This window comes from Varroa jacobsoni, unplaced genomic scaffold (genome assembly GCF_002532875.2).
Source record: "Varroa jacobsoni isolate VJ856 unplaced genomic scaffold, vjacob_1.0 scaffold_79, whole genome shotgun sequence".
In the NCBI taxonomy this organism is placed as follows: Eukaryota; Metazoa; Arthropoda; class Arachnida; order Mesostigmata; family Varroidae; genus Varroa; species Varroa jacobsoni.
Genome location: NW_019212981.1, coordinates 27,200 through 54,312, shown reverse-complemented (window position 1 = coordinate 54,312; position 27,113 = coordinate 27,200). Strand labels below are relative to the sequence as shown.

Here is a 27,113-nt window from a genome sequence, read left to right as displayed (position 1 = left end):
ATATATATATATATATATATATATATATCATATATATATATATCATATATATATATATATGTCTATATATATTGTCCGAGACCCCTGCTGGCCCTAGAAACGTGGTCTTGGTCCCATTGACTATTCGGTGACGCTGACTTTTGTTTCGCTGTTGTCAGCTTTGGTCGAACGAGCTAAGGTTCGACCAAAGTTTTCGCATTTGTGTGATGACTTCTGTAGCGGACACCTTTCTGCATTGTAGTAGGTGCCGTTGCTCCGCTGCTACGAGATCTTAAATATGTTCAACGTTGTTAGCGATTGCAGTAAATGTTATAGACTTGCAAGCAATTGACTCCGCCTAGCGCTGCGCAGTCGTCGTCGTCGTCGTTGTCGGCAGTTCCGCTGACCAACATCGCGGGTAACTTCACAGTATAGCTTAAACGTTCGACAGAATTATCGATAAACCAGCAACCGTCTACGGAAATCATCATTATCACCGCCATGAAAGTGTTTGATGACGTTGTTGAGAAGAATGAGAGCTTACATTTTAGGCAAGTGATCACGTCCTCTCTCGCTTTTACTGTGCCCAATGCCTCAGTTATCCAGAACAGAGCGCGGATAGATTTACAACCGTCTAAATCACTATTGACGATAGATATATACATATATATTATGTCCAAAAGTCTCTGGGCAGTTGAAGAGTGTTTAGTTCATATCTATTAAAGCAGCAGGAGATACGCGAATTATTGCAATAAAAAGCGAACTTATCTGCCCAACGTAAGTGTAACAAGAGCACCCTTTTCAAATTGTTCGAAGACTTTTGGCTCACACAGGCTATATATTTAACAATAGATAAAGGAACGGCTGCAATTAGGGAAGAAAGAAAGGTATCTAATGTCGAACACAGTAGCAGACGAAATAGCAGATGCAATCCACATATAACTTGTAAAATCGCTCAAATCATTCTGAATTTTCAGGGAGTGGCAGTGGCTTCCATGTAAATGTGACCTCCCTCTAATTTTTCTCTGGTCGAACAACTTTTACAACAACGAGCAATGATCAACTGCAGATATATGGTATATAGCTTTTTGTTTTTTTAAGTAGCGTGTTTTTGTACATGCATTTCTGTCGATAGCGCGTCTTGTGCTCTAAGTAGAACACTGAATCGAGCGACAGGAGGTAGTTGATTTTGTTACAAATTAAAGTAAGATTAATGAATTATCGTAATCATAATATAGTTGATGCGGATATGGTATCAGGAGATAGATGCGACTGTGGGTGATTTAGTAAATAAATTCAGGATGAAAACTACCAATATTACATACAGTAGAGAGATTTTTACATATTTTAAAACGCTCACATACGTATGGCGAAACTATTGCTATTATTGACTGACCGCATTAACATAACTGATGGTATATTCAAGAATGACACACTGGTAGGTCCGCTAAATCATAAAAAAGGCCTATTGAAGTAACAACTTTCAATTAACGAAAGAGCATTCAGCAATAACTCACTTTACACATACAACGATCTCCATATATTGTCCACTTATAACAGTTCTGAATAAAAACAGGGCACGTTTTTCTGATAAAGGTACGTTTTTTTGGTATATTCTGCTTGAAGAAGACGGGATGATCATTCGTTCGAATCGGGACTTCTGTTTGTTATAAGACAAATCTTTTATTCGACTAAAGGCACATGTCGTGTTTTTTTTTCTTTTTTTTTTTTTTTTTTTTTTATAAATTAATCCTATTACAAATATAATACTCATGATAATGATGACATTGAGCGTTTTTACATTTAGTGCTGCTGAAGGTATTTGGCATTATTTTGCTTACATGTATCGTGCTTCTGCGTTAGGCGTCTGTGCTGTTCTGTGCTAAATAGCTTTTCAATACACACATTCGTGAATACATCACTCGCCATGTGTACGAGTTATCTTTTTCGAAATAGTGCTACTGTAGACGATATTCGGACGCGTACCTAAGACCTGATTTCGAATTTGGCTTACGGTGTATGATAAGTGTTTTACAAACACTTTACAATTCGTTATTAGTGATGTATAAAGGTATTACTTTTTTTCATTTAATTTAGCTACGTTGCCTTTTCTCAATAGGAACTAATGGCTTGTAGTAAGATGAATATTGCTTGACTTGTTTATGTCATGCTCCGATATAGTTGTATGAAGAAGTCGATATACAGGCAGTGCACGACACTAACTCTGAGTCAACATGGCAAAAGCATGAGGTGGGTCTTTGTGGTGGATTTAAGAATCAGAAGTTTTCGAAGTATCGCGCATTTAACCGATGATGCGTATAACGTGAGATGCTAATAATGTAATTCAGTAACTAAATAAAAGACCAGAAATGCGGCTATTTTAATTTACCATTGTACTATTGAGCTCATATGATATTACTCAAAAATATACCAGTTCATGCATACTGGGCTTCCAGGAATGATAAATCTAGAAGCTATTGTCTTGCCAATGATTAAAATCATAACCTCTTTATATATATCTAAATCTGATGTACAATATAACTGAGGTGTCTGGAAGAACGACGATGAGGTTGGGCAAGGCTTTACATGTGCTCCGTACAGCTTTTACCTTTCAACTACTAAAATTGCACCGAATCTTTCAATACCGCGATTGTCATTTTTGAATGTTTGTACACGCCTTTTAGTTAGATAATAGCAAGCACATATTTTAGATAGATTCTGTTATTTCGGTTAAGACCGTTCTGGACGAGCGTGTATACCGGCTCTTAGTTACAACTGTATAGTTGTAACGCAACATTCGTGTTGATGGTCCGATTATTTGTCATAGTTGAAGTGCACCGCGACGATGCATATACCGTAAGCCATATATATATATATATATATATAGTTGAATGTTTTTACTATTAGTAATTATCTTTACACAATCGTCTTTTTTTGTTGGCTTCTCATTAACACAGTCGTTTTTATACACATACATTGAATCAGTCAACTAATCTGCATATTTTTCTATACTACATTCTTGAACACTACGGAAGGCTATATCAGCTTCACTTATCATTATTTTGTATTTAAATCCTCTGTTCATTAGATCACTGGAAGGTAGAGCAAATCAGTCCAGAACGTGTGCAATTGAGAAATAGGCGGACTTTACCTCGGATAATATCAGCACGTTACTATGCTGTGGTTGATTAGAGTCTTTTATTTACTTGTATACCTTTGTAGGATTAGCTTAGGTATCTGCTTTTCACGGATGATTAGCCTTGTATCGTTTGACGAGATAGAACAGTCATATCAAGGTATCTATGGCCTTACCATGGAACAATTACGTTGGCCTTTACAGTTACCAGAGGTTTTAACGAAAGGCGGGAGATGATGAAATGATGTCCGTAGAAATTGAAGTTTTTCACTTCCCTTTCATCGTCGCAGGTTTTATAAGTTTGTGTGCATGGGCAAACCATTCTAAGTTAAACTATACCTTTTAGCCTCTCAGCTGATGCTGTCATAATACTAGACGTGCTATTTATATCCGATTATTCATGTTACCGGCTAAAAATTGCGCGCCCTTGATATAATCGAATGCTGCAATCGAAACAAACTAATGTAACGGTAGTCAAGCAAGCCACTGCCTTATCAGGCCACACTATACCTTCACGAGCAGATGGGTCTTCAAGGAATGGTAATCGCCCAAACTGTTACTACTTCTTGAGTTTTTTCTGCACTCAGAAATGTCCGATGTCGACTCGGAATTGGTTGTTGGTATTATTATTAACAGTAGTAATCCCAGCCTTTATGTTTACTAGCTTGGGAAACATCGTTCGGAGCGGGAACGACACTTAAAGTATGTATTAGAGGGTCATTGAGTTGATAATTTTTGCCGGATTCCTGTCGATTTTTGACAGGTGTTTCAGGAACGTTCGCGTTCCTAGATAACCATCGATTGACCTGCAATAGGCTATTAGCCACGTAATTGCCTCTAACACTGAATGAGGTGGGGTCTAGGTCCGGAGCGTTTCGAGGTGGAGTAGGACACCAGCGGTCTGAAAGAGCTACTATTAAGTAAATGACTAGCATCGGACGTCAAATTCGGAATACTAATTTATGGATTTGAGTCAATTTAGGGGGAATGTCTACGTCTCTTGGAAGTTTGGTCAAGGATCCAATGCCAAAAATGTAGTTCCGCTTCTATTTTGCGGGTTACAAGGAGTTATCTTCTTCGTGCGGGTTGTCCGCTCTATTTAGATACAGTTATTACTTGTCGATAAACGATAAAATAACTAAACAAAGTATTCCGTTTCAATGGGTTATTGGGCTGTTTGAAACCATGTCTTTAGCTGCTCACATACTCCAATAGACAAACTGGCAACGGTGCGGTAAAACAAAAATAGACCGTTGTTTAGATCAGAGCTCATACTAAATTTCGACAGCGAAGACATAACAGTTATAAACAGTCTTTTCGATTTTTCCAGGGAGCCTGATCACAACAAGACGAGGACACATTGAACAATCAAGTTTCTTAGATTAATATTAACATGCAATGAATTCGCCCGTTTAGTGGAGCTCACGTTGCCACATCATTGCCAGATTGTTCGAACACGCACTAAAGGAACAAAAAAAAAAAAACAAGTTTATGACTCAAATCGAACGCTAAAGAATCGAGTTTCCGTGATAATGTGGCAGTAACATGCTGCCCTCTTAACTAGGGAATCCTCTAAGGAGGTGGCGTAAGTTCAGAAGCTAGCTCGTTCAGTTAGCTCGCTTCAGAGATCATGTTAGTGCTTTTCTATTATTTTATGCATAATACTATATAATATGATATTTTATATTCGTTGCTTCTTTTACCATATGTATTACGGCAATGGTGCGTTAATTATGCTGTCTCTATTTACTCATATGAATCCAATGAAGTGAGACAACCTGTTTTACCTATAATAGTGACAGTAATAGCAACACGATGATGTCTCTGATCACTATACGTTATCTACATATTGTTGAATGCCGTTTTTTTAGGAAGGCGAAATCATTAAGCGTTCGAAGTTTTGCAACAAACACAGCCAAGTAGCGATAAGCCCCTGTTGACTTATTAAGATGTATTATACAGTATGTCTCGCACAGTGCTTTCAACGTTTTCGCCCCTTAGCGGCCAAGTCCTATAAATAAGGACACTGACCGAACACTGCGGCCGCTATTAACGAAATTATATAGCTAACACTACGATCCAAGGCAATTGTTTATAGCAGCATTCAAAATAGTCTAGTTACACCAACCGTTTTGAAGCTGCGCGCGTATGCCGTTTCACCATTGTCCAGCGTTGCGTTGAACGGATCCGCGGGTGCTTTCTCTGAATGCGTCCCTTAATGTGTGCGATCTTCATCGTCTTCTTCGTCATCGTCTTCTTCTGTAGTTTTTTTTGTTGGTGCAGATGTTTCTGTTCTGTTTCTTTGACTGGCTTCTTTTACGAACTTTTTTTTATTCCATTAACTAGTGCAACACCCCCTTTTCCTTATAAAAATGCTAACAGGTAGAATATCACTGGCAACATCGGTAACTGCCTGACCATCGTGTTGCGAACCCCATCTGGTTCTTTTTCTACTTTGATGTAACGCTAATGGATTTCGCTCTGTTATTTTTATTCACCTTTTGTGTTTTTGCGTGTTTTTTTTCCCTTTGATTTCATCGTTATCACACGCGCCAATGACTGACTGAATGGACCCCGGTGTCACGCAAGCCTATTTGTGGCAAAACATAATAACGAATGAGAACGAGCTCGTTTTTACTTGTTTTCAACTGTCGACGTGTACACGCCTATAATACGAACAGTTTTATGAAACATGTCTGCTATGTCATAACGACTTTAACATCCACTATGACACTGCAAAGGCAAAAATTATAGGGTTTATAGTGTTATTGCACCAAAGGGTTTTTGTACTAAGTCCCGTATTTTTTTCTCTCATTGTAACATCTTTTCTGGTTTTGATCATTTTTTTTTTTCATTCTCAAATTTTTCGGTAATTCATCAGCTCCAACCATGCAATCGGGTCGTAGTCAGTCATAAATATGAGAGAGGAGTGCCTACCATGGATTTGTTGGGATTGACAAATTTTCCGTTAACAATATACGCCATCATTAATCGCAGCAGTAACCATTGCTATTGCATCTATAGCTTGTGATGATGCCTCTAATTCCATAATCACTGAATAAGTCAGTAACTTTGTTAACTGACAATGTCAAGCTACAGTTGACGAGCAGAGCTTTGTCATTTAGACATGACAGGTTTTTTTTTTGTCTAGTTTATTTATTCCTTCGTATTAAAAGCTGCATAAGAGGAATTATCTCAAATTTTTCTAGTAGAATCCGTTCCTTTAACTGGTACTTGTTATTGCTATGCATCACCACTGTTCGCCTGGTATTTGACGCCCGTATCTTCGCCATGAAGGTCCCCTTTCAGTTTATCACAGCATGTCAATCTACCCACTCTTCACAATGGCAGCTCTACAAAGTTTTGGGTGTAACCATATGGGTCCGTTAGCTAACGGATGACAAAGGAGATTGATGGTAATTTTAACCGCCATACTGTTCAAATCCATACATCGTCCATGTTTCTAGTGAGCTGCTACTGTAGCATTTATCTGACAGGTGTTTAACGTTATTCTGTAGTCAACTCAGTTGTCATGGTAGGTGATCGGACGCCGTTAAATAAATCGGTGCGTTCAAAGCGCAGAACGACGCTAGAACGAGTCGGTCCGCGTTTCGTCACTTGAGTCGGAGTTTTCGTCATTGTCGCCGGAACGTCTCTGCCATGATGGTGGCTGATGTCTGTTGCAACGAAGATCAATGGGTTTTGCCAGGTGATACTTTTTACGTCTGCTCTCATTGCAGCTGTGGTTGTTATTCGGTAGCATAGGTGTCTTTGGATTATCCTCATTGATTTAATCGCTCAAGTAATAGAATAATTCAAGTTATGTGAGATATAGGTAGATAAGAGTGGGGGATGAACAGAAGTGATGGCGGCAGAAAATTGTGTGTTTTTGTAGTTTTAAGTAACTTCAGCTATGCAGTGGCCCGTATTCGGATAGTCAAAACGTCGACATCAAATCGGTCTCGTAATAAACAGCGTGGGGAAGGGAACGGCAAAAACGCGGTTCTGTCGGTTTCTGAGAATGTTTAGTGTATATGTTTTTTGCCTTATACTTTGTTATTTTAATTCTTCCTCTATGGGAGAGGGAAATTGATTATCCTCCCTGTACAAAGAAAGACAGGGATCAATTTATAGATGTGATTAATCATCCGCCTGTTCACCATTAAGCCAGCTGTGTATATGAAAAATTTCCGTGAAAAAGGCTCAAATCCACTATACTTGTACTCAAGACAATTCATTTCTTTAAATAAATAATATAATTATATAATTGAGTAATTATTTTGTGTTATTAGTGGACCAATGCTGCGTTTGTAGATTGAGTTCGGCAAATCTTGTTATCGTACTGTCTACGACGGCAACACGTATCTCCCTTAATCTGCAACACGTATGTCCCTTAGCGGGACACCCTAAATCTGCTCCACAAAGTCCTGCAAGGAAACCTTTGAAAAAATAATTGGCTCTATCGATGGCTCTTTACCACCCATTTGTTCCAGCGTCTTGTAGCGGGCGTATTGTCGTCGTCTTATTTTTCCATTATACTTGTAATAGTGGCTGTTTAGAAGTTCTATGCAGGAGCAACTTTTCTGAAACCGGCCGTGTTTGAAATGGAACAAATCGATCAAAGTTTTATCTATGGTGTCTTTTAAACTATAGCTAGCAATTAGTAGATGTACGTGAATTCTTTTCAACTTTATTTAATATTAAAATTCATAATCTCATTTTTCTTCAGCAATAAATAGAAAGTAAAAAACAACACAAAATGACACTCATTCCCTAGCAGTTAGTGATTAACTTTACAAGCTTCCTTTTTAACGAAGGAACTGTTGACCAATCAATTTATCATTCGCTATGTATTTAACAAGTCCGCAGGTTTCTGTGCTACGTTACACAAGTCGATGATGAATAGAAGATGCGAGCTTTGAACATAATGGAACAATGAATTTAGTTCGGCTTGAAACAATGGTTGAGCAGATTTCGCCACATAAAGCGTTGTATCTTCCGATTTCACGTTCACGTAAGGAACAGAAATAAACATAACCGAAAAGTGTCCGATCTTTCCCATGCTCTGTTCTGTAGCGCATGTAGAATGTTGATTACATCATGCCTAGCGAGCAGACGCTTCGCACAAACATCGGCTTAATGCCTTCTAGAAGAAGAAGAAAAAGCCATTTTCAATGCTGCCAAAATAAACACTGTTGTGCTTTGTCAGGGTTAATACAAAAAGTTACCAATGCGTGTACGTTGTTTTTGCAAGTCAAATGTTTTGAGTAGATCTAAGATCGAACTTGCGTTTACTTACTATAGCCCACGATTCTGTGAGCTACCTACATCACATATGATGTGTTTGGAACAGCGTAATTTAATTGTCGTAAGATAGACTACACTCCGTCTAAATAGTGAATTGGCGCTGTATGAATATTTTTTGTTTTAGGATATTGGATTCTTCATCGACATTTAACACACGAACGCCACGGTTTTTAGATGTCGTAAAAACAGTTCTCGAGGTCGATGATGGGACTGAGGTTTAGGGAAATCGAGTCAGTCTTTTACATCTTTTCAATGCGTCAAATTGTTGGATTTGAATGTATTATCTTTTATTTCGGGAAGATAAAAATCACATGTAGTTAAAGGTTTTTAGCGAAAAAAAAATAATAGCGGCATGTACCGCAGTACACTATCGTTGACGAGGGATGGCGACCTATTTTGAATATTCTGTGACATTGCTCGGATTAGGCGTTCAACTTTTGTGAGGCAGGGCTTCCGCTACCCTTTAGCGTGAATTCTTCTGCTTCTTCTAATTTTTTCCCTGTACTTATTTTGACAGGTAGATAAAGAACGATGGCAGTGCTCAAGACTTTTTGCGTCCGTTAGGAAATCGTTGGTAGGTCAACTTGACGCTCATTCCTAGGCTGATCCCGAAAAACCATCCTCTGCACCACTTGTGAGCCCGCGAATCCGTTTCTACTTTCGAACTCGATTCACCCTTCTTGTTACGCCTGCCTTTTAAAAAGACAAGCTGTGCTAGATACCGTAAAGGGCTCACAAAGCATAACACACACCCTTGAATATTCAGAAATTTAACCTATAAATGGTTAATAGGCGAATGAGTGTGGCATCACAAGCTCAAAAGGTTTTCAATACACAGAGGCCGGTCGTTTTATAGATATTTTTTTGACATGGTAGTATGTTTTATAAGAAAATGCTTCTGAGGATCGTCAAGAACATTTGCGTCGTACACGTTGATGATTCTTTACTTTTGCAGCACCTTGGCTTGTAAATAATCGCCTTTCCAAGAAATATTTATAATAAGAAACATTTCTTATCACAACAATGTATTTATCCGCGATTGAAAAATCAATTTAACCGTAATACTGAACTTGTCATTGACCGATAAGTTATTAAAAATTAACTTAAAGGCCGAGTATAACATACTTAGCCGTACTTCTATAAACAGCAGAGCCGATGCACTCATACGGCCGATCGACATATTCAGTGCCCCTCTCTGTTGGGTAGATCGTCGCCGTAAACTCATTCCGACTACATGCAGCTAACAAAAGAAGAATCAAAATTATAGAGATACAACCACTTGTAGCATATTATTTTCTCCCTGTGCAAATCAGAGCAAGCATTTCTCTTGATCTGCTCATTGGCTACATGATTTTAGCTATGACAAATCAGAATTTATAAAATACTGATTGCAATCATTGTCAATATAGGCGTGAGAAAAGTATGAGTTCCAGTACCCGTACTTGTCGTTTGGTCCTCGTAAAGTAATACGTCTTGCCTACTGTTTATAAAAGCACATACCTGTAACGAAAAGTTTTTGGATATTAAGGTGCCTAATGATAGTACACATTACCAGTAAAATGAAAGTTCAAAAGGCTGCGGATATGATTATTTTGTCTTCGGGTTGAAACAGCTACCAAAATCATAGCCCATCTATCATTTTGCTGTCGACCAACACCATTTTACAAAATACATATACAAATTTAAAGGCGATTATCATCCTTTACGACCAACATATACAGCATTTACTAAGGTAATTAAACCAGGGACAGGATGCAGCCTAAATGTGCCCTGTTTGTTATTTGTTGGCTTGTTAATATTTTTTGTATTTATTTTCTATTTCTCGCGCGTCACACCTCCGCTGCCACTGTAACTATTACGATTTCGTTGTCATCAACCTCGAAGGTCAATGCGACGTCAAACGGTTCTGCCGACGTGTCACGTCGCGCGAGTCTGGGGCGCTTCTACTACTATTGGCGCTGCTTGCATTTCGGTCTGCAGCAGCAGTAGCAGCGGCCGGTCGAAAACGAACGCATGCCTTTCGCAGCGTCACGGACGCCTTCTTGCGTCGTTGAAGTTGCACCTGAAACCTGCGTTTCTGTTTTGGCCCTCCCGGTGCCCCCCTGTCACAGTTGTCGTTTGGCTTTCGCTGTCAATTCCTGTTATTGTTGTTGTAGCTTCTCGTTACACTTGTCGTTATATTTGCTGCTTGGTAAATTTCTTCGTCTCCAGCAACGCCATCACTAATAACCATCGTCAGGATTGGAACCGTGGTTGCACCAGCAGTAGTGCCAATACCAGCAAAAACGGTGACGACCACACCGGCGAGGAAAAATTCATTTAAATTATAGAAGCTGCTAGCCATATTGCAGTCGACCACACGATAATAATTAGCATTAGTTAATTTTTGTTGGAAAACGTTTGCTGTCCTTATTTCATTCTCCTCCTACACCGTATTTTGCGTAGGTAAAAAAGAAAGCTATGTATATTAACGGTGCCTCAGTGAGGCTAAAGCCCAATACGAATTTATAAATGAGCTTTTCCCGCGATAGCCGCCTCGCCAAGGAACAGTGGCTCCCCAGCGAACCCCGCTGAAGTGCGTCCGAAGTCCGTAGTCGTACGTAGAGATTTAGGTGAACAGGCAGGATGGGAGAGTGAAGACAATTAAATAAAAAACATTCTCTGTCCCTTTCTATTGTCAATGGACTAGCAATGGATCGTAATAGATGGTTATTCTGCATTCTGGTGGGTCACTTAGGTTATAGACTGGCCTTCAGTGACCCTGCTGCGCGATGATAGGCTCTGGTACAGCCCGAGTCTTTGGTGCTTAATGGCGCCAAACTACTAAAAAAGACTATTAGATAAAGATAAAAAGAACGGCAACGAGCGACGGAGGAAAAGAATAAGTGAAGTAAAGTACCAAATTTGAAAAAGTGCTAAAATTACCATTTCCGCCGCTCGCGAACTACTACCGCAGTAATATCATAGCGACCAGAGAACAAATCAATGCAGCAAAGCAGAGGTCCAGCAACCGATCGACGTCCAACGTCGATTGGGAAAGTTTCGTTCGTGGGCGCAGACGTCGTATCGACATTAGTAAATAACGAGAATAAAAGGAATATGTTACCGTCAAGTCAAACAGTAGTACATACGTGTTGACTGTATTTACACAGCACTCTAGCTCGACATGGTATGATTGGTAGGATGGCAACTATGACTGAGCGATACTGGTGACTAATGTATAAAATGAGTAAAATATTAGCAAGAAAAAAAAAACTGAAAATACTATCAGTGATTTTTACCTACAGTTACTGTTTTGATCATGGATTATTGTCAACAGATCAGGAACGGGGTAGTTTTCATCCAATTCTCATAGTATCTTTTTCATTGATCAGTTAGACGATTGTGCCCGCTTTTGTTCAAGGAAATCTGTTAGAACGAGCCAAAAAGATCAAACAGACTTTGTTGCACAACTTTATCATTGAGATACCAACAACTCTTAATAGGATACAAATGCACGCGGCAAAAAACATTCGTTCCAATGGTCAGAACTGAAACTGATTTGTTGTATCGGGAGGCCCGCGAAAGTACTTTCAGGCTACACCCGCAGACTGAAACTGGACCGCGCATTGCGTTAACAGAAGTTCGGTAACAGATTTCCGACACAAGATTAGACGGCTAATCCAGATCGGTTTACTGCTGACGTTTTTCGGCACGCTATTAAACGGCCTATATGTATGGATGTACGTGTATTCCCACCTCTGTCGTCTAGACTCGCGGAAAATACGTTAACTATACCTTGTACCGTCTCTAACCTATTTGGCATGTTCGTATACAACGTTGCTGTGTAGGTGTTGTGACACTTTTTGACGCCATATGACGATGGCTCTAACAAATTTAATATTAAATCCAGACTAATTCTTCGTCCCCCCTGTTGCATGTACAGTGTTCAAGTTATATGTGTGCGGAAGTTATTGGGTTAAGTTATTAAGCGAAAATGAAGATTCCTTTAGAAACAAATTGTTCATGATCAAGTTTGATTGTTTTCTCATCTAAAACTGTTTTTTTTTTTAATGAATTATCACTGATGGAAGGAAAGAGTTTCATTGGCCTGCCTCAGATGGCCCTGGGTGGCAGGATAGCAGGTTTCTGAAGGATACTGATGCAACTAGGATATCGATCTATATTAGTTACTTTCACTTTTTTTCAGATACATCTAATAGATTATCCATTATAATTAATATTAATAATAGCAAGCAATTCCCTCGATGGCGAGTGCCAAATCCTGACGGATTCACCGCGTTCATAGAATTTATTAAGCGATAAGTCGAATGTGGGCGGAAACTGATAGGATTGGCTATGCATCTGCTAAATTGTTTAAAAATATGTCGTTTACACGTGGTCAACAACAATGGTGGTCTTTTATGATGCCACTTTCTGCAGCAGATCAATGGGGTTTTAATTGGGGTTTTACCAATTTTGATCGACCCTGAACGTACTTTTCTCGTTTTTTGGGAACATTAAAGTTAACACTTGATAGGTGTCTAAGAAACAGAGGCATCCAAATGCAAAGTGCGGTCGACGAAAGTATGTAAAAAAATAGGTATTTATTGAACTCAACCTAAACGTTTGTAAATTTACCAACAATCTGCCTTCCTGGGCGTAGTAAACATAGATTTAATTCAACTCGCCGTAGATTTGCTGAATGTACGCATTTAAAGATACGATGTCGTAGAATCTGAAAGAAAAGGCTATTTCTAAGCATTGTAGGTCATGTTGGGTTACCTGCATAATGGATTTTAGGCAAGCTCGGGATGTCGAGTTCAGCTTACATTGATCCGTTTGCCTGTACGATGAAACAGTGTCCTATACGTAACATTAAGTATGTGCTTGAAATTTATTACGTGTACTATCCAAGCTCACTTTATTTGTTTTTAGAGATGAGCTGTGAGGTAAAGATAATATAGATGTGCGTCAATTCATGTAAACATTTATATTTACGACGGTGAACATTTGTGATGTAAATATATATTTATGCTGTATTATGTAGCACCGATATAGAAAAAGCCACTAGCTTTAACGTTAAATGCCTTTCTTCGGATCCGTTGTTAACTTTAAGATCGTTATATGCTATTTGGCAATGTTAATTGAAAAATCAATAGATATTTTTAAACGGACTATTTATCAATGTACCTGATCTAACTTGACATTGATAAAAACGTAATAAATTGCAATAAAAAGTAGTTGATCTGATAAACTGATATATCGGAAGGTTTTTTTTACTTAAATTTACGGCAATAGTCGATAATAGTATTCACGCTTTATTCGATAAAACGAAATAAAAAGAGTAAAAAAATCCACCCGTTCAGACAATGTTCATTAACTAAATGTAACACTGCTTTATCAGTCGTCTTAAAATATCGACTCAGCTTTTCACGCACCGACCGCGTCTGGCCCACGTATGTTATTCCATTGAAAATTCTGACCGGCGTTGCGCTTGATCCGAGCTGCAGCTGGCGACAAATCTGGCCGTATCTTGGTAATCACGATTAGAAACGCAGAATGTTTACGATATACTATCGGCATCAACGGCGTCACACCCCGACGTGCAGTAGACAAGCATTGGCCTAAGTGACGATAATGCATAACAATATGCTACAGTACTAAGCTTCTATAAACATGACTAGAACAGTAGATATTAAACGGCGTAAATAGTTAAATAAGACAACAATCTTGTAGATGGCCACAAATAAAACATCGTTTGCTCTAAATTTTACGATATTTTAGTAGTTTGCTAATTTTGCAGACGTAAAATAGAGATTCTCAATGTATTTGTTTCACCATATAGACCGCGCGACAAAAATAACAAGGGCGCGTCAATGGTTGTACGGTTCATCAAGTCTCCGAGGCGTAATACCGGTAACAGCATCGGACCACACTGTAACAATTTTTCTCGTGTCCAACCCGCGAAATACGTCAGGTACGTTACTGATAGTGATTTTGCCAGAGACCCAAGGCGGACCTGCGCTGCGCAAGCGAATTGCCGGAAAAAAGCAAGGTACGCTTAATATTTATATAATGCCACATGAACTGTCTCATCACACGCTGGGTTTTTTTCGTGGGCGGAAAAAAAACGTAATTAACGGTAGCAAGACCTGAAAATGCACTTTTCCGTTATAATATCCCACGTGTTAGGCTATGTCTGCGTGTGTCACAATAGATTAATAAGCAGAATTCGTTAGTAGGAAGGTTCAGCCCCGCCTGCGGTCGCCGCTATTTGTAATTACTTTAAATCACCATCCAATTTTATTGTTTTAGCCCGATTGGTCATTGGTATCAGCAACATGTGTACTTATTTGCCAGCTTGTGTTTTACCAATTACTAGTGGACTTTTTCCGGTAGCTGAAACACATGCTGTCTACATAGCTGTTCAGCCTGTACGTCGCTTTTATGTTTGCGTATTACGTTTTTTTAGCTGAATATAGATAGATAAATGTAAGCGGCCCATTGGCAGCATAGTTTGTCTTGCGGATTGCACAGGAATGACTGGGCCAACCGTAGCTTCGTTGTATCTCTTGCAGGCAACCATTGACGCGGTTAGATCTGAAGCTTATCTCGTTGCCAAGTTGGGGCTTGTAGGAACGAGTGCTAATGGTTTTTGTCGCATGGCTGTACGATATCTGACCTTAAAATGTGTCTATTTATAAGAACGACTTCAATTTATTAACGCCGGTAGCCGAATAACTCAATTAAATTTTAGAAGGATTAAGCTACTATTAGTCTTTCATGCTACGATAGCTCTCAGTTCAGTACTTCTTTATTTAATCACAGCTGTGGTACAATCTGAACGTGCCCCGGTTGTTTTGTGAGTTTGCATATTATCTACCACTATGACAAAGCAATACTGTTATGAAATTCATCGTGAAGATGTTCCGTTACCCGACTATGTGCTACTGGATAGCCCAAGCCTTTTACGGAATGAACGTCCTGTTCTTGTGTCGACCTTCGTACTTTTACTAGCACTTTGTGAGTTCCTAAACGGACATGTTGCTTGTTGAAACCAACTACCAATGCTGAACACAAATAACGAGAATCATCGAGACATCTGAAATAGGGCAAAATAGTTTGTAACCTCAAAAATTATCTTCGGGCATACATTTTCAAGTCGCCGCAAAGACAGTAACATTGAGAAACTATTTTTATTTATATAATTATATTTATTTCAAATAATATGTATGTGGACTAAGTTAGAGCTTGAAGCAACATTAATCCTGCCAACCTCTCTGACCTTCGGCTGCACTATATAAAGGAGAATATGCCAATACAGAGAGATATCTTTTAAACTAAAGGATCCACTCCGGCGTAAATCTACCCCATATTTTTGGGACTAACGAACCAAAGATTTTATTTCTCTTCAATTAGAAAATTTTTCGTCACCAAAGTCACCACCTTTATCTGCTTGGGCATATATCTACTTGAAAAATTATCTAATACGATGACGAATACCTTCAATTATCATTAGTGTATTAGTTTGCTTTATTTACTTTCTAATCATCAATTACCTTCTGACTTATATTTTACCGTAAGTACATTTCTGCTAAGCAAATAACTAAAAAATTTAAACACTAACGAAGTCGGTGTATCTAAATTACCAGCAAAAAAGGCTATTCAACGAAACTTTTACGAAATAGGCACCGATCGTCACCACTGCAACCAGCAAAACCGGCCACAAAGAAGAATGACTCCCTTCTGCATTGCCCCCACTTACGATGGTTCCATGATGACCAGCGGCATCGCAAACCTCCGCGATACGGAACACTACCAACCATATCATTTCATTCAGTCAACACAGAAAAGCAACTCTTTTTGACCATCAAGTGCTGGCAGGCTGCAGATAGACCGCTTAGTCATCCTTCGAATCCTTATGTAATAAGTGGGGTTGTTTTTTCTTTGAATTTTCAGGTTGTTTTCCTAAATCAACATGAGTTGTTCGAATGATGACTCTTTGTATGCAAGACTGACGCGGGCTCGGATTTCAGGAAGGAGTGTAAGACCCGCAAAAGATCAATAGCAGAAGATATCAGAAAATTTCATTGGGCATTGACAAAAATAAGCGGTTACGACAGAAAATGGCCGTGCACAGTATCATGTATGGATACAGGATACAAACGCTATAACTACAAACGTCCTCAGCTTCGACTCCTATCTCAGTGACATTAGCGTGAATACGATATCAATATCGAGGCGCGGTGTTCATACAACTGGATGATATTGACGAAGAAAAAACGTATACTTGTGTATGGAACTGCTGCTCTGCTTGATTAAGCTCTAACAGTTTCTTTTTATATGTTTTATATTTAAATAGAGGTATACGATTGACTTGAGTACATGTTAGGGTAGTTACTGATTGTATTTTATTTTACTGTAAATGTATGCGTGAAATGAAGCAATTTTCGACACTATATTATACCTTTACACTTTTATTCTAAATGATTTTTCCTCATTATTTAATTACATGTTATGTCTGGATTACCATTTATCTATGTTTAATTAGGCACTTTCCCTTTAGGTTCTGACCGCCGACCTGGACCGGGCTACCGTCTTGGTAGAAAGGGGAAGGTTCAGCGATGGGCAGGTATATGCCACTTCCCCCAATGGACACACGCGGATCAAATAGAATAACTATGAACGAACCCCATAGTACGAAAGACAAATGGACACCATCACTGCTATACATACTTGTATTAGGTAAGATCATGTATCGGAATTAGCAATGTTAACATATAACAAGTGTCAAGAAAATGCTTTCGTATATTCTGTCTGTATTTGTATGTTTTAGAGGCATGAGGATATACTAGTGAAATTCTGCCTATGCCAAATTACCATATGGCGTTACCGTTTTACCATTTTAAGGAAGGTCTCTAGAATACATTTCGTACATATATATGCACTACGCCTCCACTCCGGATATTTGCTACGCTCGCGTGCGATTTCAGCCAGTGTCCTCTGGATGCATCAGCGTTCACTAAATTTACATAGTTTTCTGGGCCTAATTCTGCGTTAGCATTTTCGTTTCCATGGAACTTTGAATTCAGAGGAGATTGCCTCTTAAACTAACTGTTATCTCGCCATTATCCATTTGTTAACGCGGAGAAAATCGTTTACAAATGTGACTCGACTAACGATGTTCATTCGTGAAACTTCCCTGTTCAACTCAAAGGTCTTCCATGCGATTTTCAGTCCTATGAAGAACAAACACTCGTTGTGCTAGGCCGACAACGACTTACAATGTTAAGCGCTTCTGCCTAACAGGTGAATAGGTCGGATCAAGTGCCACGACCCATTGCATTGCCTGAATGCTCCTAAAGTATTGCGGTCGTCTATTCTTGGACTTACAAGTAGTTATCAATTTATGTCTGAGTCGTTTGATCGGAATCTGTATCGGAATGTCCTCAACAGAAAAAAGCGCTTTTTTGCGCTGTCATTATTAATCTAGTGCTGAAGTCCAACGAGTACTTGTCGACAGCTGCAATGGCCACGGGTCGGAATATGTTATGTCTGCATGCGGTTTGTCTACAATACACATTAATGTTGAAGGAAGGTAAATTGCGGGTAAAAATGAGGGAAAATAGTCCTGGCAATTTCAAAGAAACGTACGCTTGATTAATGCTTGCTAGTAGTTTGCGTCTTTTGACTTTGAAGTGGATACCTTCAGTGGATGTAAGAACAGACATGCCTATTTTCCTTATGGAGTTCTTCACAGTTTTACTTGCCGGTGAGGCAGGTCGTTCAAGCAGAGGAAGCGAGAGGCTGCGTCCGACGCATTATCGTTATCTTAGGTAAATTAACTGGCGATTGCATTGAAGTGACGTAACACTTTTATGTTGTGATTCGGTGTCATTATGAATCTGTTTCAGGTTCCGTTTCAACTGGTCAGAGCTGATATAGAAAACAGCCACCTTCCGCGGTATATGGTGGTAGGTGGCCAGTTCCGAGAAGTAATATTCTCGTTCATAAACAGAAACGTAATATATGAGAAGGAAGTACTAGATGTTATTATCGCCTTTGAGTTTTAACTAAAACGGCTCGACGGAATCGTTGCATGGCGTTTGTTCCGGATAACTAGTAAAATGGGAGCTTAGGAAACCATTCGTCGTCGTCGATTGGACAAGGTCATATATTGGTAATTATTTAACATTTTATAATTATTACCCTTGATAAAGTTTCGTTTTTGAAAGGATTACGAAATCCGACTCGTATTAGCTCGTAAAGCGTGTGAGAGTACTTCCGCAGCTTCATGCTACCGATTATCTGAAGCAATTAAATTGTGATTTTTTGCTATATATTCTATATTTAAATATTTCGGCGCATTTAATTGCAGTAGCGCTCAACACAGAATAAAAAGAAAATGCCATTTACAATCGGTATGCTACATGCTACCTGCAGCTGGATTTTTGCTTTGACTTTCTAATCCGTGAAACGAGCAGTTCACTAAAATCTTAAGTTATGAAGACGTTATCATTTGAATAATGATAACGTCTTCCTTTCTTTAGGGTCCCAGATTTGGCGATTACACACCAACCGAGCGTAAGCAGATATGTTGTTGTCAGGGGAAACTATTCAGAAGACTACTAAAGTTCTATTCTTCGTTGCTATTAGACAACTTAAATACGTTTTCAACTCGCAGATTAAGTAATAGTCTCGGCAAGACCTGGTACATAGAGGTCAAACCGTGTTACTATTCGATGGACTGTTTTTCCGTCTGGTATGTCGCAGACAAATGTGTCTCAGTTTATCGGATACCACATTGCCCGGGGCGGAGCTTGTGCCCAGCATCAAAAACCAATAGGCAACAGGGGCGATTGACACTTATTATAACTTTATTCAATACATACATCATTGTATACTGTTATATTTCTTCAGATTTGTATTATAGTTTTGTTTAATGTAAAGAAACAGTTAACGTTACATATTCACACGTATCATTAGCCCTCAACTGTACATCAGGCTGAACATTCGCCACGGTCCCTTTGGCAGGGCAGCTGAGACAACGTAAACTCGTTATGCTAAATAAAGAAATGTACGTTGTCATCGCTCTGCGTACCGCTTACTATACGAATCTTAACAACGTCCCTTCCACCATGTCCAACATGTAAACCTCAGCAAATAAATACTTCGCCATCACGTCAGACACTCATCAACTCTTGGTCTGAACGGTGTTCAGGATAGTCACAACAACAACGTTCATCAGAGCAGTCAGGCCAGTCTATGCGCCTCTCAGATGGCTTAGCAGATCGTCAGTGGTTATATTGAATTTCTCATTGGGTTGTGCTGCTTCGAAGTGAATTCGTTTAAATCGAAGGAACAAGCGCCATCATTGGATCTACTGAACGATGTAGTGTCGATGACTCAGGAAAATTTCTGATTCTGGCAGCCCGTCGGGACCTGTCGTAAAGCAGTCGTTGACAAGAAATAAAAATATAGATGCAGGAAAAAAGAAAAATAGGAACAAAGAAATGCTATGAATACACATGTGAAACAATATAGTGACATTACTATATATAACTGATCCAGTATCCGTAACCACCTTAATAATAAAAGCATAAACATGTACAGTAGAGCAAGTTCTTTTAGTTTTGCATCACTCACTTTCATCGATGTGGAACCTTGAAATTTCCTCAGGGTAAATTCGACTTCGGTATGCAAACGAAAGTAGGCCCAAGTCTGACTGGTGCTATTCAATAAAAGAAAACCATAGACTAATGAAAATCCATTACGTTTTTGATACATGTCCAGTACGGTTTCAGATCGCTTGATTCGATTCTTTCTATTAGGCATTGACATATGACGTTCGTTTAATAGGGCAAAAGTAGCTTTTCCTGTTTCAGGAAAGGCAAGGGTACAGTTCATATCATTTGCGCTTACTGTGGGAGCTTTGAAATCAGTATTTGTTTACCTGAAGTCTGGGTATTACTTTGTCTAAGTAATGTCATTGTGGTAGCGTGTTTGTTAGTCAATTGGAATTATACAGAGTTGCTCAAGGTACGAACCTGTGCGAGTGAAAACGTTTCGATCCTAAAACAGGCATTCAAGGCATAGAAGAAGCGCTGCTTGTAGTCGTAACCCAATCTCCTACTGCAACCCTGACAGCCTGGCTACCCTAGCAACGAATCCTGCAGGCAAGGGAACTTGTCATAGGAGGAAGGCTACGAAACAGTAGATTATTCATGCTGCGAGTACTATCGTCGGACTGTGCACTATTTTTGAGTCGATAAGTTTAGACATTCGGAAAAATGGTTAATATTACGCAGAATTCGATAGAGACCAGATCAAATGCAAGATAATAATTATTGTATATTTAATGTTTAAATATCTCGAACGACAAGCCTGTCGTAGAAATGAGCCAGAAACTGCGCGAGTTCGTAGAAAGGTACCGTCACGTTACGCTAATACCGCATTTAACGGTAAGTGACTTTAAGGACGTCACTCAGCTAAACATATATACTGTGTAATTCCTATTATGGGTTAGTCAACAGGATCTTATGACAATTAAACGTTGAAATATGGAATAACCTGAGCCGAGTATCCTATGATTCCCTGGGGTGATATGAAGTGGATGTCAAGCTGTGCTTGTTACCCTAAAATAACTAAATGGGTTATTGCTAATTTGGCCATATATCACCTCTGAAAAATAGGAATATGAAATAATTTTATTTCGAAATATGTATATATTACGAAATACTGATATAACTAAGAATGTGTTTGTTTACAGTCGAGTCCAAGAAAGTTCTAACATTACAAACAGCTTTAAATTCTATATAACGCATATGGTGGAACAATTTACTAGAATGTGGTGTTCTTATTATTCTGTTACAGATACGCTTAATTACTTTGAAGTGAGCATTCAAATTGCACAACCCAATAAAGTCTCCAATAAAAGTCGACCCCAAAAACATCACTGGCCTATTAATCACTCGACCATAAACAAGATCATAATCTTTTTTAATACAGTCCCCTCGCACCACTTTACCTAAACCATTCCACGATAATAAGCCAAAAACAATTTTTTCTGTTTGACTACCGTAAACACCTATGTACATGATTATGTCTTAGTTGACTAACTGCAATAGATCCTCTCATAGTCCGGAAACTATCCCTCCAACAGTACTCGATTCGAGATTCGATTACTCTGCGGTCGTAATGCTCTGATCCTTCGGGGGATGCGAGACACTTTTTGAGCCACAAAATCCACGTACCCTGTACGGTTGCAGTACCAAGCATTAAATATTTTTGCATTCTAGTCTCCAACCCCCCCGTACTACCGGAAGCTGCTCATATAGTTATGATTATATTATCCCGTCAACAAAATGTCATGCTATCCCATTTAATCTTTCTCGTAGGCGTTTTCTGATTGACGGCAACTATTCATCCCGTACAAACATAATTACGGTAGCCGACACCGAATCTTCCCGGTCCACAATTCATCTAACGCCTTTTATTTATAATTCACCCGCGGACTTATCAGGCTCACGCAGCCTGCTCATCTAATGGGTTAATTCGAACGCGCCTTCTACGCCTTCGTGACGCGAGGTGGAAGGCGCGTGACGGTTCGCGTGGAACAGTTTCGTCACAGATGTTCGCGCAAACGTAACACATTGACATAATAGACAAGGGCACACATACTTACAAAAACAGAATCTCACATATTCCCACTTATATAGTCTCCTTCTTTGTATCGGACAGGGAAGGAAGTTACTTTTTTTTTTTTCTATTCCTATTTTTCTATTCTATCTAGGAACTGGGTAGCTACAGAGGCTATCTGCTACCGGTCCGGAATCAGAATAACAATTAGACTATAGGTCCTACTTACTGCTATTATTTCCTCTCAGCAATTACTGCCACTGGCACAGGCATTGTTTGTTTGTAGCCGACATCGCTGGAGTCTCCGCTAGAACGCTCTATGACTATGCTCCATTGGCCAGCTGACGATCAACTCTACCGCTGTTGGTAACATGGTTAATTGTAGCGAAGCGGCGCAGCTGCTATTGCTGAGGAGAACTGACCGTTGCCGTCATCGACGGTGGAATCTGTAGGCGCGGCGTTTACAGGACTGAGCGACTTATGGAGAGCGGAAAACCTTCAAGCATCGCAGGTTCGTGAACGCTGACAGTGGTTGACGGTTCCTGCTGTTATTGGCTGGCTGGTCTTTTTAGTGGAACGACTTTTTCGAAGGCCAGAAAGCTTTCTAAGGGTCCCTAAACTCAGGTTAGAAATTTGTATCGGATTTATACGATATTTTCCTGTGGGCGTTACCAGTAGCACAAGGTGGTCACGGACTGCGCAGAGCCGTGCGTGTGGTGGTGTGGCGTATCAGAACGGGTCATTTCGTTTGTTAGTATTATGGCAACGGTACGTTGAGGGGAACAAAGGGATGGAAAAAGGTACAGGCATTACCAACCAGCTACTCACGCAGAGAAGGACGTCAATTCGTATTCGCTTCTAGATTTTTATTCGTTATTAAAAGCTCGGTAGAGATGTCGCTGTTGTGCTGTTTGAAATGCTATCACAGACGGACGAGTGTTAGTCGAATACCATTATAGCTGTTATTTTCAGGTATAGACGTACCCGACTGTCACTTTTAGAGAGAATAGAACCCGACTGTTTTGCGAACGGTTAGTGGTTTATTGTGAAACAACAATCAGTAAAAAAAACATTGCGGCTATGGGATCATATTTGTGGATATATGCCATAGTAGAACAATGCTTTTGAAGGAATGGTGTTTAGCATCTACGGACTAACTTTTTACGTTTTTCTGTGTGCACTAAGTGATACGAGTCAGGGAATAAACACAGCTAGTATAATTAAAGAGTCTACCGATTGTTTGTGTCGCGAAAATCAGGAGCCAACCTTTTTAATGGGATGAAGTCGAATAGAAAGACTGTGTAAAACTTAGCACTAAGTTAACTGAAAAAAGCATGTACGTTGTCAACGAATAATTGAGTTGCAAAAATTACTTTTTTTTGTGAAGGACGCTCCTAGAAGCAAACGCAGTCGGAAGCAAAAAACTCTAATGCTAACAAATGGTAAGGAGAACTGCTTCAACGATATTGCTGGTACACAATAGTGATATCACTTGAACTTTAGATACCGGCAAGAAGTGCGCGCTCTTAATGTAATTTACTAACAGTGTTTTGCTGTTACTTTTCATAAATTCGAGGCTGTGGCTATTCGGTCAAGCATTATTGCAGCTCCGTGTACGGGTGGCACTCAAACGACCGGAATCAGTGTAACTTAGTTTCTGCAATAGCTACTGCAGTGCCAGTAATAGGATAAAAGGACCAATTTCAACCGGTGTAAATTAATGGCGTCGTCAACTACCTATAGATGATAACATTTCGCTCCAGCCAGTAGCCATACGGTCGCCTGTGAGGACTGGCTTTAATTAAGTTATTTGTCACCATGATGAGCTTGCCAGCTCCAATATGGTTTAATTAGCCTGATTTCGGCGGAAACCAACGCATTACATCAGACTGGGCTGAACGCCGAAACCTCTCCTTGAAGACCTGTAAGTGCTGCTTTCAGAGGCGCCTAACCAGGTTTGGTTCCTCAGTAAATGTATTTTTATGCACACCGTAATCATCACAGGATTTGCCAAGGCAATATCGTCTGCTTGGGCTAGAGAAATTTTGCATTTAATTCTAATTTACTGAAGCTGTACTCATTTGTGAGTAATCGAAAAGCAGCATAACGTAACAGGAAGGCTACGGCCTATTCGTTGACGTGAGGTACAACGTGTCCATAAATGATGATGTAGTCCTTGAAACAAAAGCAGGATTCGGTTGTTCTGTAATTTCTGCGAATTATTAGGCCGATTTAGAGACGCGTGCGTTTCATATGAGACTGTTTACTCTGGAAGAACATTTCGATGGTGCATAAAGGAGAAGTAACCAACGGAACAACTCGATGTAAGTACAGATTATGGAAAATACGATTGTATCTTTGCCGTATCGAATGCTTACTGGTAGCTCGAAGAGAAACCTGCTTTAACGTCTTCTCGAAGTCTCTCAAGGTTTTCTGGATGTTAGCTTCGGAAAATATTCAACAAAGGACTTGTAGATTTTCGATAAATAGCCCCAGTTCACGATAACCAGGTTCGATAGGATCAAGCATATTCAAAGTTCTTCTGCTCGTCACATAGGCATATTAAAAGTAGTTGAAATTACAATCTACTCCTGTTAATTGGAAAAAGACGACTACTCAGTAGCCCTATAGTCCATAAGAAGGTTCCGGTTTTCGCAGGCCAACTCGTCCTGCTGCCCTTCGACCAAGTTGTAGTTGTTTGTTATGGCCCTTCCTCTAATCCGTTTATTGCATTTCGCCTATTCAGATAGTAACGAAGTTCTCCATGACAATGTGTGAGCCTATTTATTTCCGTCACACGACTTTAATTACATCTTTATCGTTACCCTTCGAACGCAGCGGCCATATTTCAATTCAAGTCAGAACTCATGTTTACTGTTCTATAAATCTATGATGAGATTGTTATGCACGAGATTCCCTGTGGGCCTTTAACACATTTTTAGTATCAGATAAATAAAACTTGTTTTCTGCCTTTGTTCAGACTTTCACTCAAAAAAAAAAAAAAAAAAAAATATATATATATATATATATATATATATATTGCACATTTGAAGTAAGATTTGCTTGTAACCGCATTACATAACGTGAACTTTGACCTTTTCAAATATCGGTCACGCGCTAAATGTACGATCATCAGTTCAGTCCATTATGAATCATCTTGCTAACCGGTTGTACCAAAATGTTTAGTCTCTAGCCTTTATGCAACTATACTTTTATGACCTTTTAACCTTTTAAGTGTTTATCAACTGTCCGTATAGGCGTATCTAGCAAGCAGTTTTTTTCAGACATAATTAAGCATGTTGTTGACAATGTTAGCCTAGTAAATTGACTACAGTTAACTTCATTGACTCCTTCTCATATTCTGGGTGGTACCAGGTGTATCACCAAGAATTCGGTGTTTGTTTCAATGACCCGCGAAATTTCAAATCTGCTATGGGCACGTCCATCAGAGATACGCCATTGTTTTATTGTTTCATAAAACTAATTATCTAACGGACAGTGAAATTTACTTTGCAACTGAGAGCTACGAACTTGATACGTATATGCATTTGATTACGGAACGTTGTCTAAATAACTGTTGTTTTCTCTGAGGAGGAACATGTCGATTAATTTGTTTCGGAACTTGAGAAGATCTCGATACATCGATTGCCAACTCTTCGCTGTCAAACACTTCAGTAGGGTCGTTTACATTTCCATGATTACGAAGAAGACGAGTTGTCCGTAGTGATTTGGAGCAGACTATTAGCATCAGCGTAGATATTCTTCGGCATCTGGTTGGAGGGATCTGGTTCGTTCCGCTCCGATAGGAAGATAAATTTAATGTTGCAATCAAGTTTTTCATAGCTTAAACATTAGGCATTGACTGAGCAGTCAACCTAACTAATCACTGCCGCCAAGAGAACAATACAAAATCATACATTAAAATTGAAGCGCGTTCCAGATACGCGCAATTGAATCGCTTAGATCAGAACTTAATGAGCTTAACAAGATGCGAGATTGCTGTTTCTGCATAGTAATTACGCAATCAAAATAAATTAAAACAAAATCGCAGCAGATTTCGTTGGTTGGTCTCGAGTAAACAAAACATCTAAATCTACATAACGTTGAAACTATCATTGTCCAACAACATCGTTACCACTGTGCGATTTCCAGGGTAAGTTAGACCGAGCTTAGTCAGAATCTATTTACCTTATTGTGCATCGACTGAAGTACCTTTGGTCATGATACAAGGACCACGCTTTGTCTCATTCTAGTCCAAATCGTATTCTCTTCAAGTGTCTCAGATATACAAGAAGCCACCACTACAGACACCACCAAATGCTATCTAATTGCACTCTGGCAATGTTACTATCTCGCCTTTTTTCGTTGGCATCACAACCGTGCTATTGAATCACACCAGTACCCTGTATCTCGTCGGCCAAATAGATGGTTATATCTCCGCAATTCTGGAATTGCCACTGCTTCCATTGGCATCAATATCTGCTCTCTTATGCAGACACACAAAGATTCCGATCTCACAGGTACGCACGCTCTCTGATTTCCTCTTCACCTTTGTCTTCTTCTTCTTTGGGTGATACCGCGCGCGTTTGAAGTAATATCTACTAGCGGCAGTACCTGCCTGTCGTCGGTGGCTCGTCTACTATGCATTCATGAGTATTTTTGCGTGTCTCTGACACTTCAAAAGGTACATGTAATATTGTCTTCTGCATCTCAAGACGATTTCTGTCAAGCTCATGTAGCGTCGTTGTCGCACCGACGTCTCACTGACAGCGTTTAATTACCACGTACAGGTAGATCTAGTATTTGCTGGGTGCGCGCACGGTCAAGTGCTGTTACCTCATCTTTTCAAGCAGCTGCGGGATCGCGCTGGGCGCAGTTTTATCATAGAAATCAGCCACAGACATCCTGGAAACGTCTCCACGCGTCTGCTACAAGATTACATTTCTATCAGACGAAACTACGGAATGGAATCGATATAGCAATCCGTTGAATCAACAAGCACCGATACGAAATGGCGGTCGTTGAGTCATCTTCTGTCGTCTGCACGGGTTCTCCGCCTATGTATACACTA

At 39.6% G+C, this 27,113-nt stretch overlaps 2 protein-coding genes and 1 long non-coding RNA gene across 15 annotated transcripts in view; 2 read left to right on the top strand and 1 right to left on the bottom strand.

Annotated features, from left to right (window-relative positions):
- The first annotated feature begins 79 nt into the window (after positions 1-79).
- Positions 80-22,263, top strand: LOC111263565 (uncharacterized). Of its 9 annotated transcripts, none has more exons than XM_086969697.1 (8): positions 80-2,229; positions 14,250-14,459; positions 14,983-15,072; positions 16,364-16,698; positions 16,971-17,149; positions 18,319-18,584; positions 20,788-20,865; positions 21,278-22,263. In XM_086969697.1, exons 1-3 carry the CDS (start codon positions 2,147-2,149, stop codon positions 15,038-15,040), a joined length of 351 nt encoding a protein of 116 aa, XP_086825823.1. In that variant the 5' UTR covers positions 80-2,146; the 3' UTR covers positions 15,041-15,072; positions 16,364-16,698; positions 16,971-17,149; positions 18,319-18,584; positions 20,788-20,865; positions 21,278-22,263. The 9 variants fall into 9 exon arrangements, with proteins under 9 accessions (XP_086825823.1, XP_086825826.1, XP_086825818.1 ...); XM_086969700.1 differs by lacking the exons at positions 20,788-20,865; positions 21,278-22,263 and adding an exon at positions 18,955-20,019 and having other exon boundaries at positions 80-2,050; positions 2,161-2,229; XM_086969692.1 differs by having other exon boundaries at positions 20,788-22,263.
- Positions 19,259-27,113, bottom strand: LOC111263551 (uncharacterized). 3 transcript variants are annotated; one of them, XR_015312365.1, is made up of 5 exons: positions 26,231-27,113; positions 22,272-22,587; positions 20,452-20,658; positions 20,051-20,135; positions 19,259-19,846 (listed from the first exon to the last, which is right to left on the bottom strand). It is a non-coding gene; the product is annotated as an uncharacterized LOC111263551 (long non-coding RNA). The 3 variants fall into 3 exon arrangements; XR_002682287.2 differs by lacking the exon at positions 22,272-22,587 and having other exon boundaries at positions 26,231-27,109; XR_002682290.2 differs by lacking the exon at positions 26,231-27,113 and having other exon boundaries at positions 20,452-20,574; positions 22,272-22,402.
- LOC111263532 (uncharacterized) overlaps positions 22,477-27,113 on the top strand; it is a 29,890-nt gene continuing 25,253 nt past the window's right edge. The window contains exon 1 of one of the 3 annotated variants that reach the window (XM_022838689.1): positions 22,477-22,553. In XM_022838689.1, the coding sequence (XP_022694424.1) occupies positions 22,523-22,553 (31 nt within the window). In that variant the 5' untranslated portion in view covers positions 22,477-22,522. Of the gene's footprint in view, positions 22,554-22,680; positions 23,485-23,973; positions 24,367-27,113 lie in introns of those variants that run through there. The other 2 variants (XM_022838699.2, XM_022838680.1) reach the window with 2 other exon arrangements.

What these genes read in the sequence shown, in the direction of transcription:
- LOC111263565 (XM_086969697.1), top strand. Translation starts at nt 2,147, where the DNA reads ATGCTCCGATATAGTTGTATGAAGAAGTCGATATACAGGCAGTGCACG. An exon ending in CAACATGGCAAAAGCATGAG is followed by an intron (nt 2,230 to 14,249) that starts GTGGGTCTTTGT and finishes TTCACCATATAG; the next exon opens with ACCGCGCGACAAAAATAACA. An exon ending in AATTGCCGGAAAAAAGCAAG is followed by an intron (nt 14,460 to 14,982) that starts GTACGCTTAATA and finishes TATCTCTTGCAG; the next exon opens with GCAACCATTGACGCGGTTAG.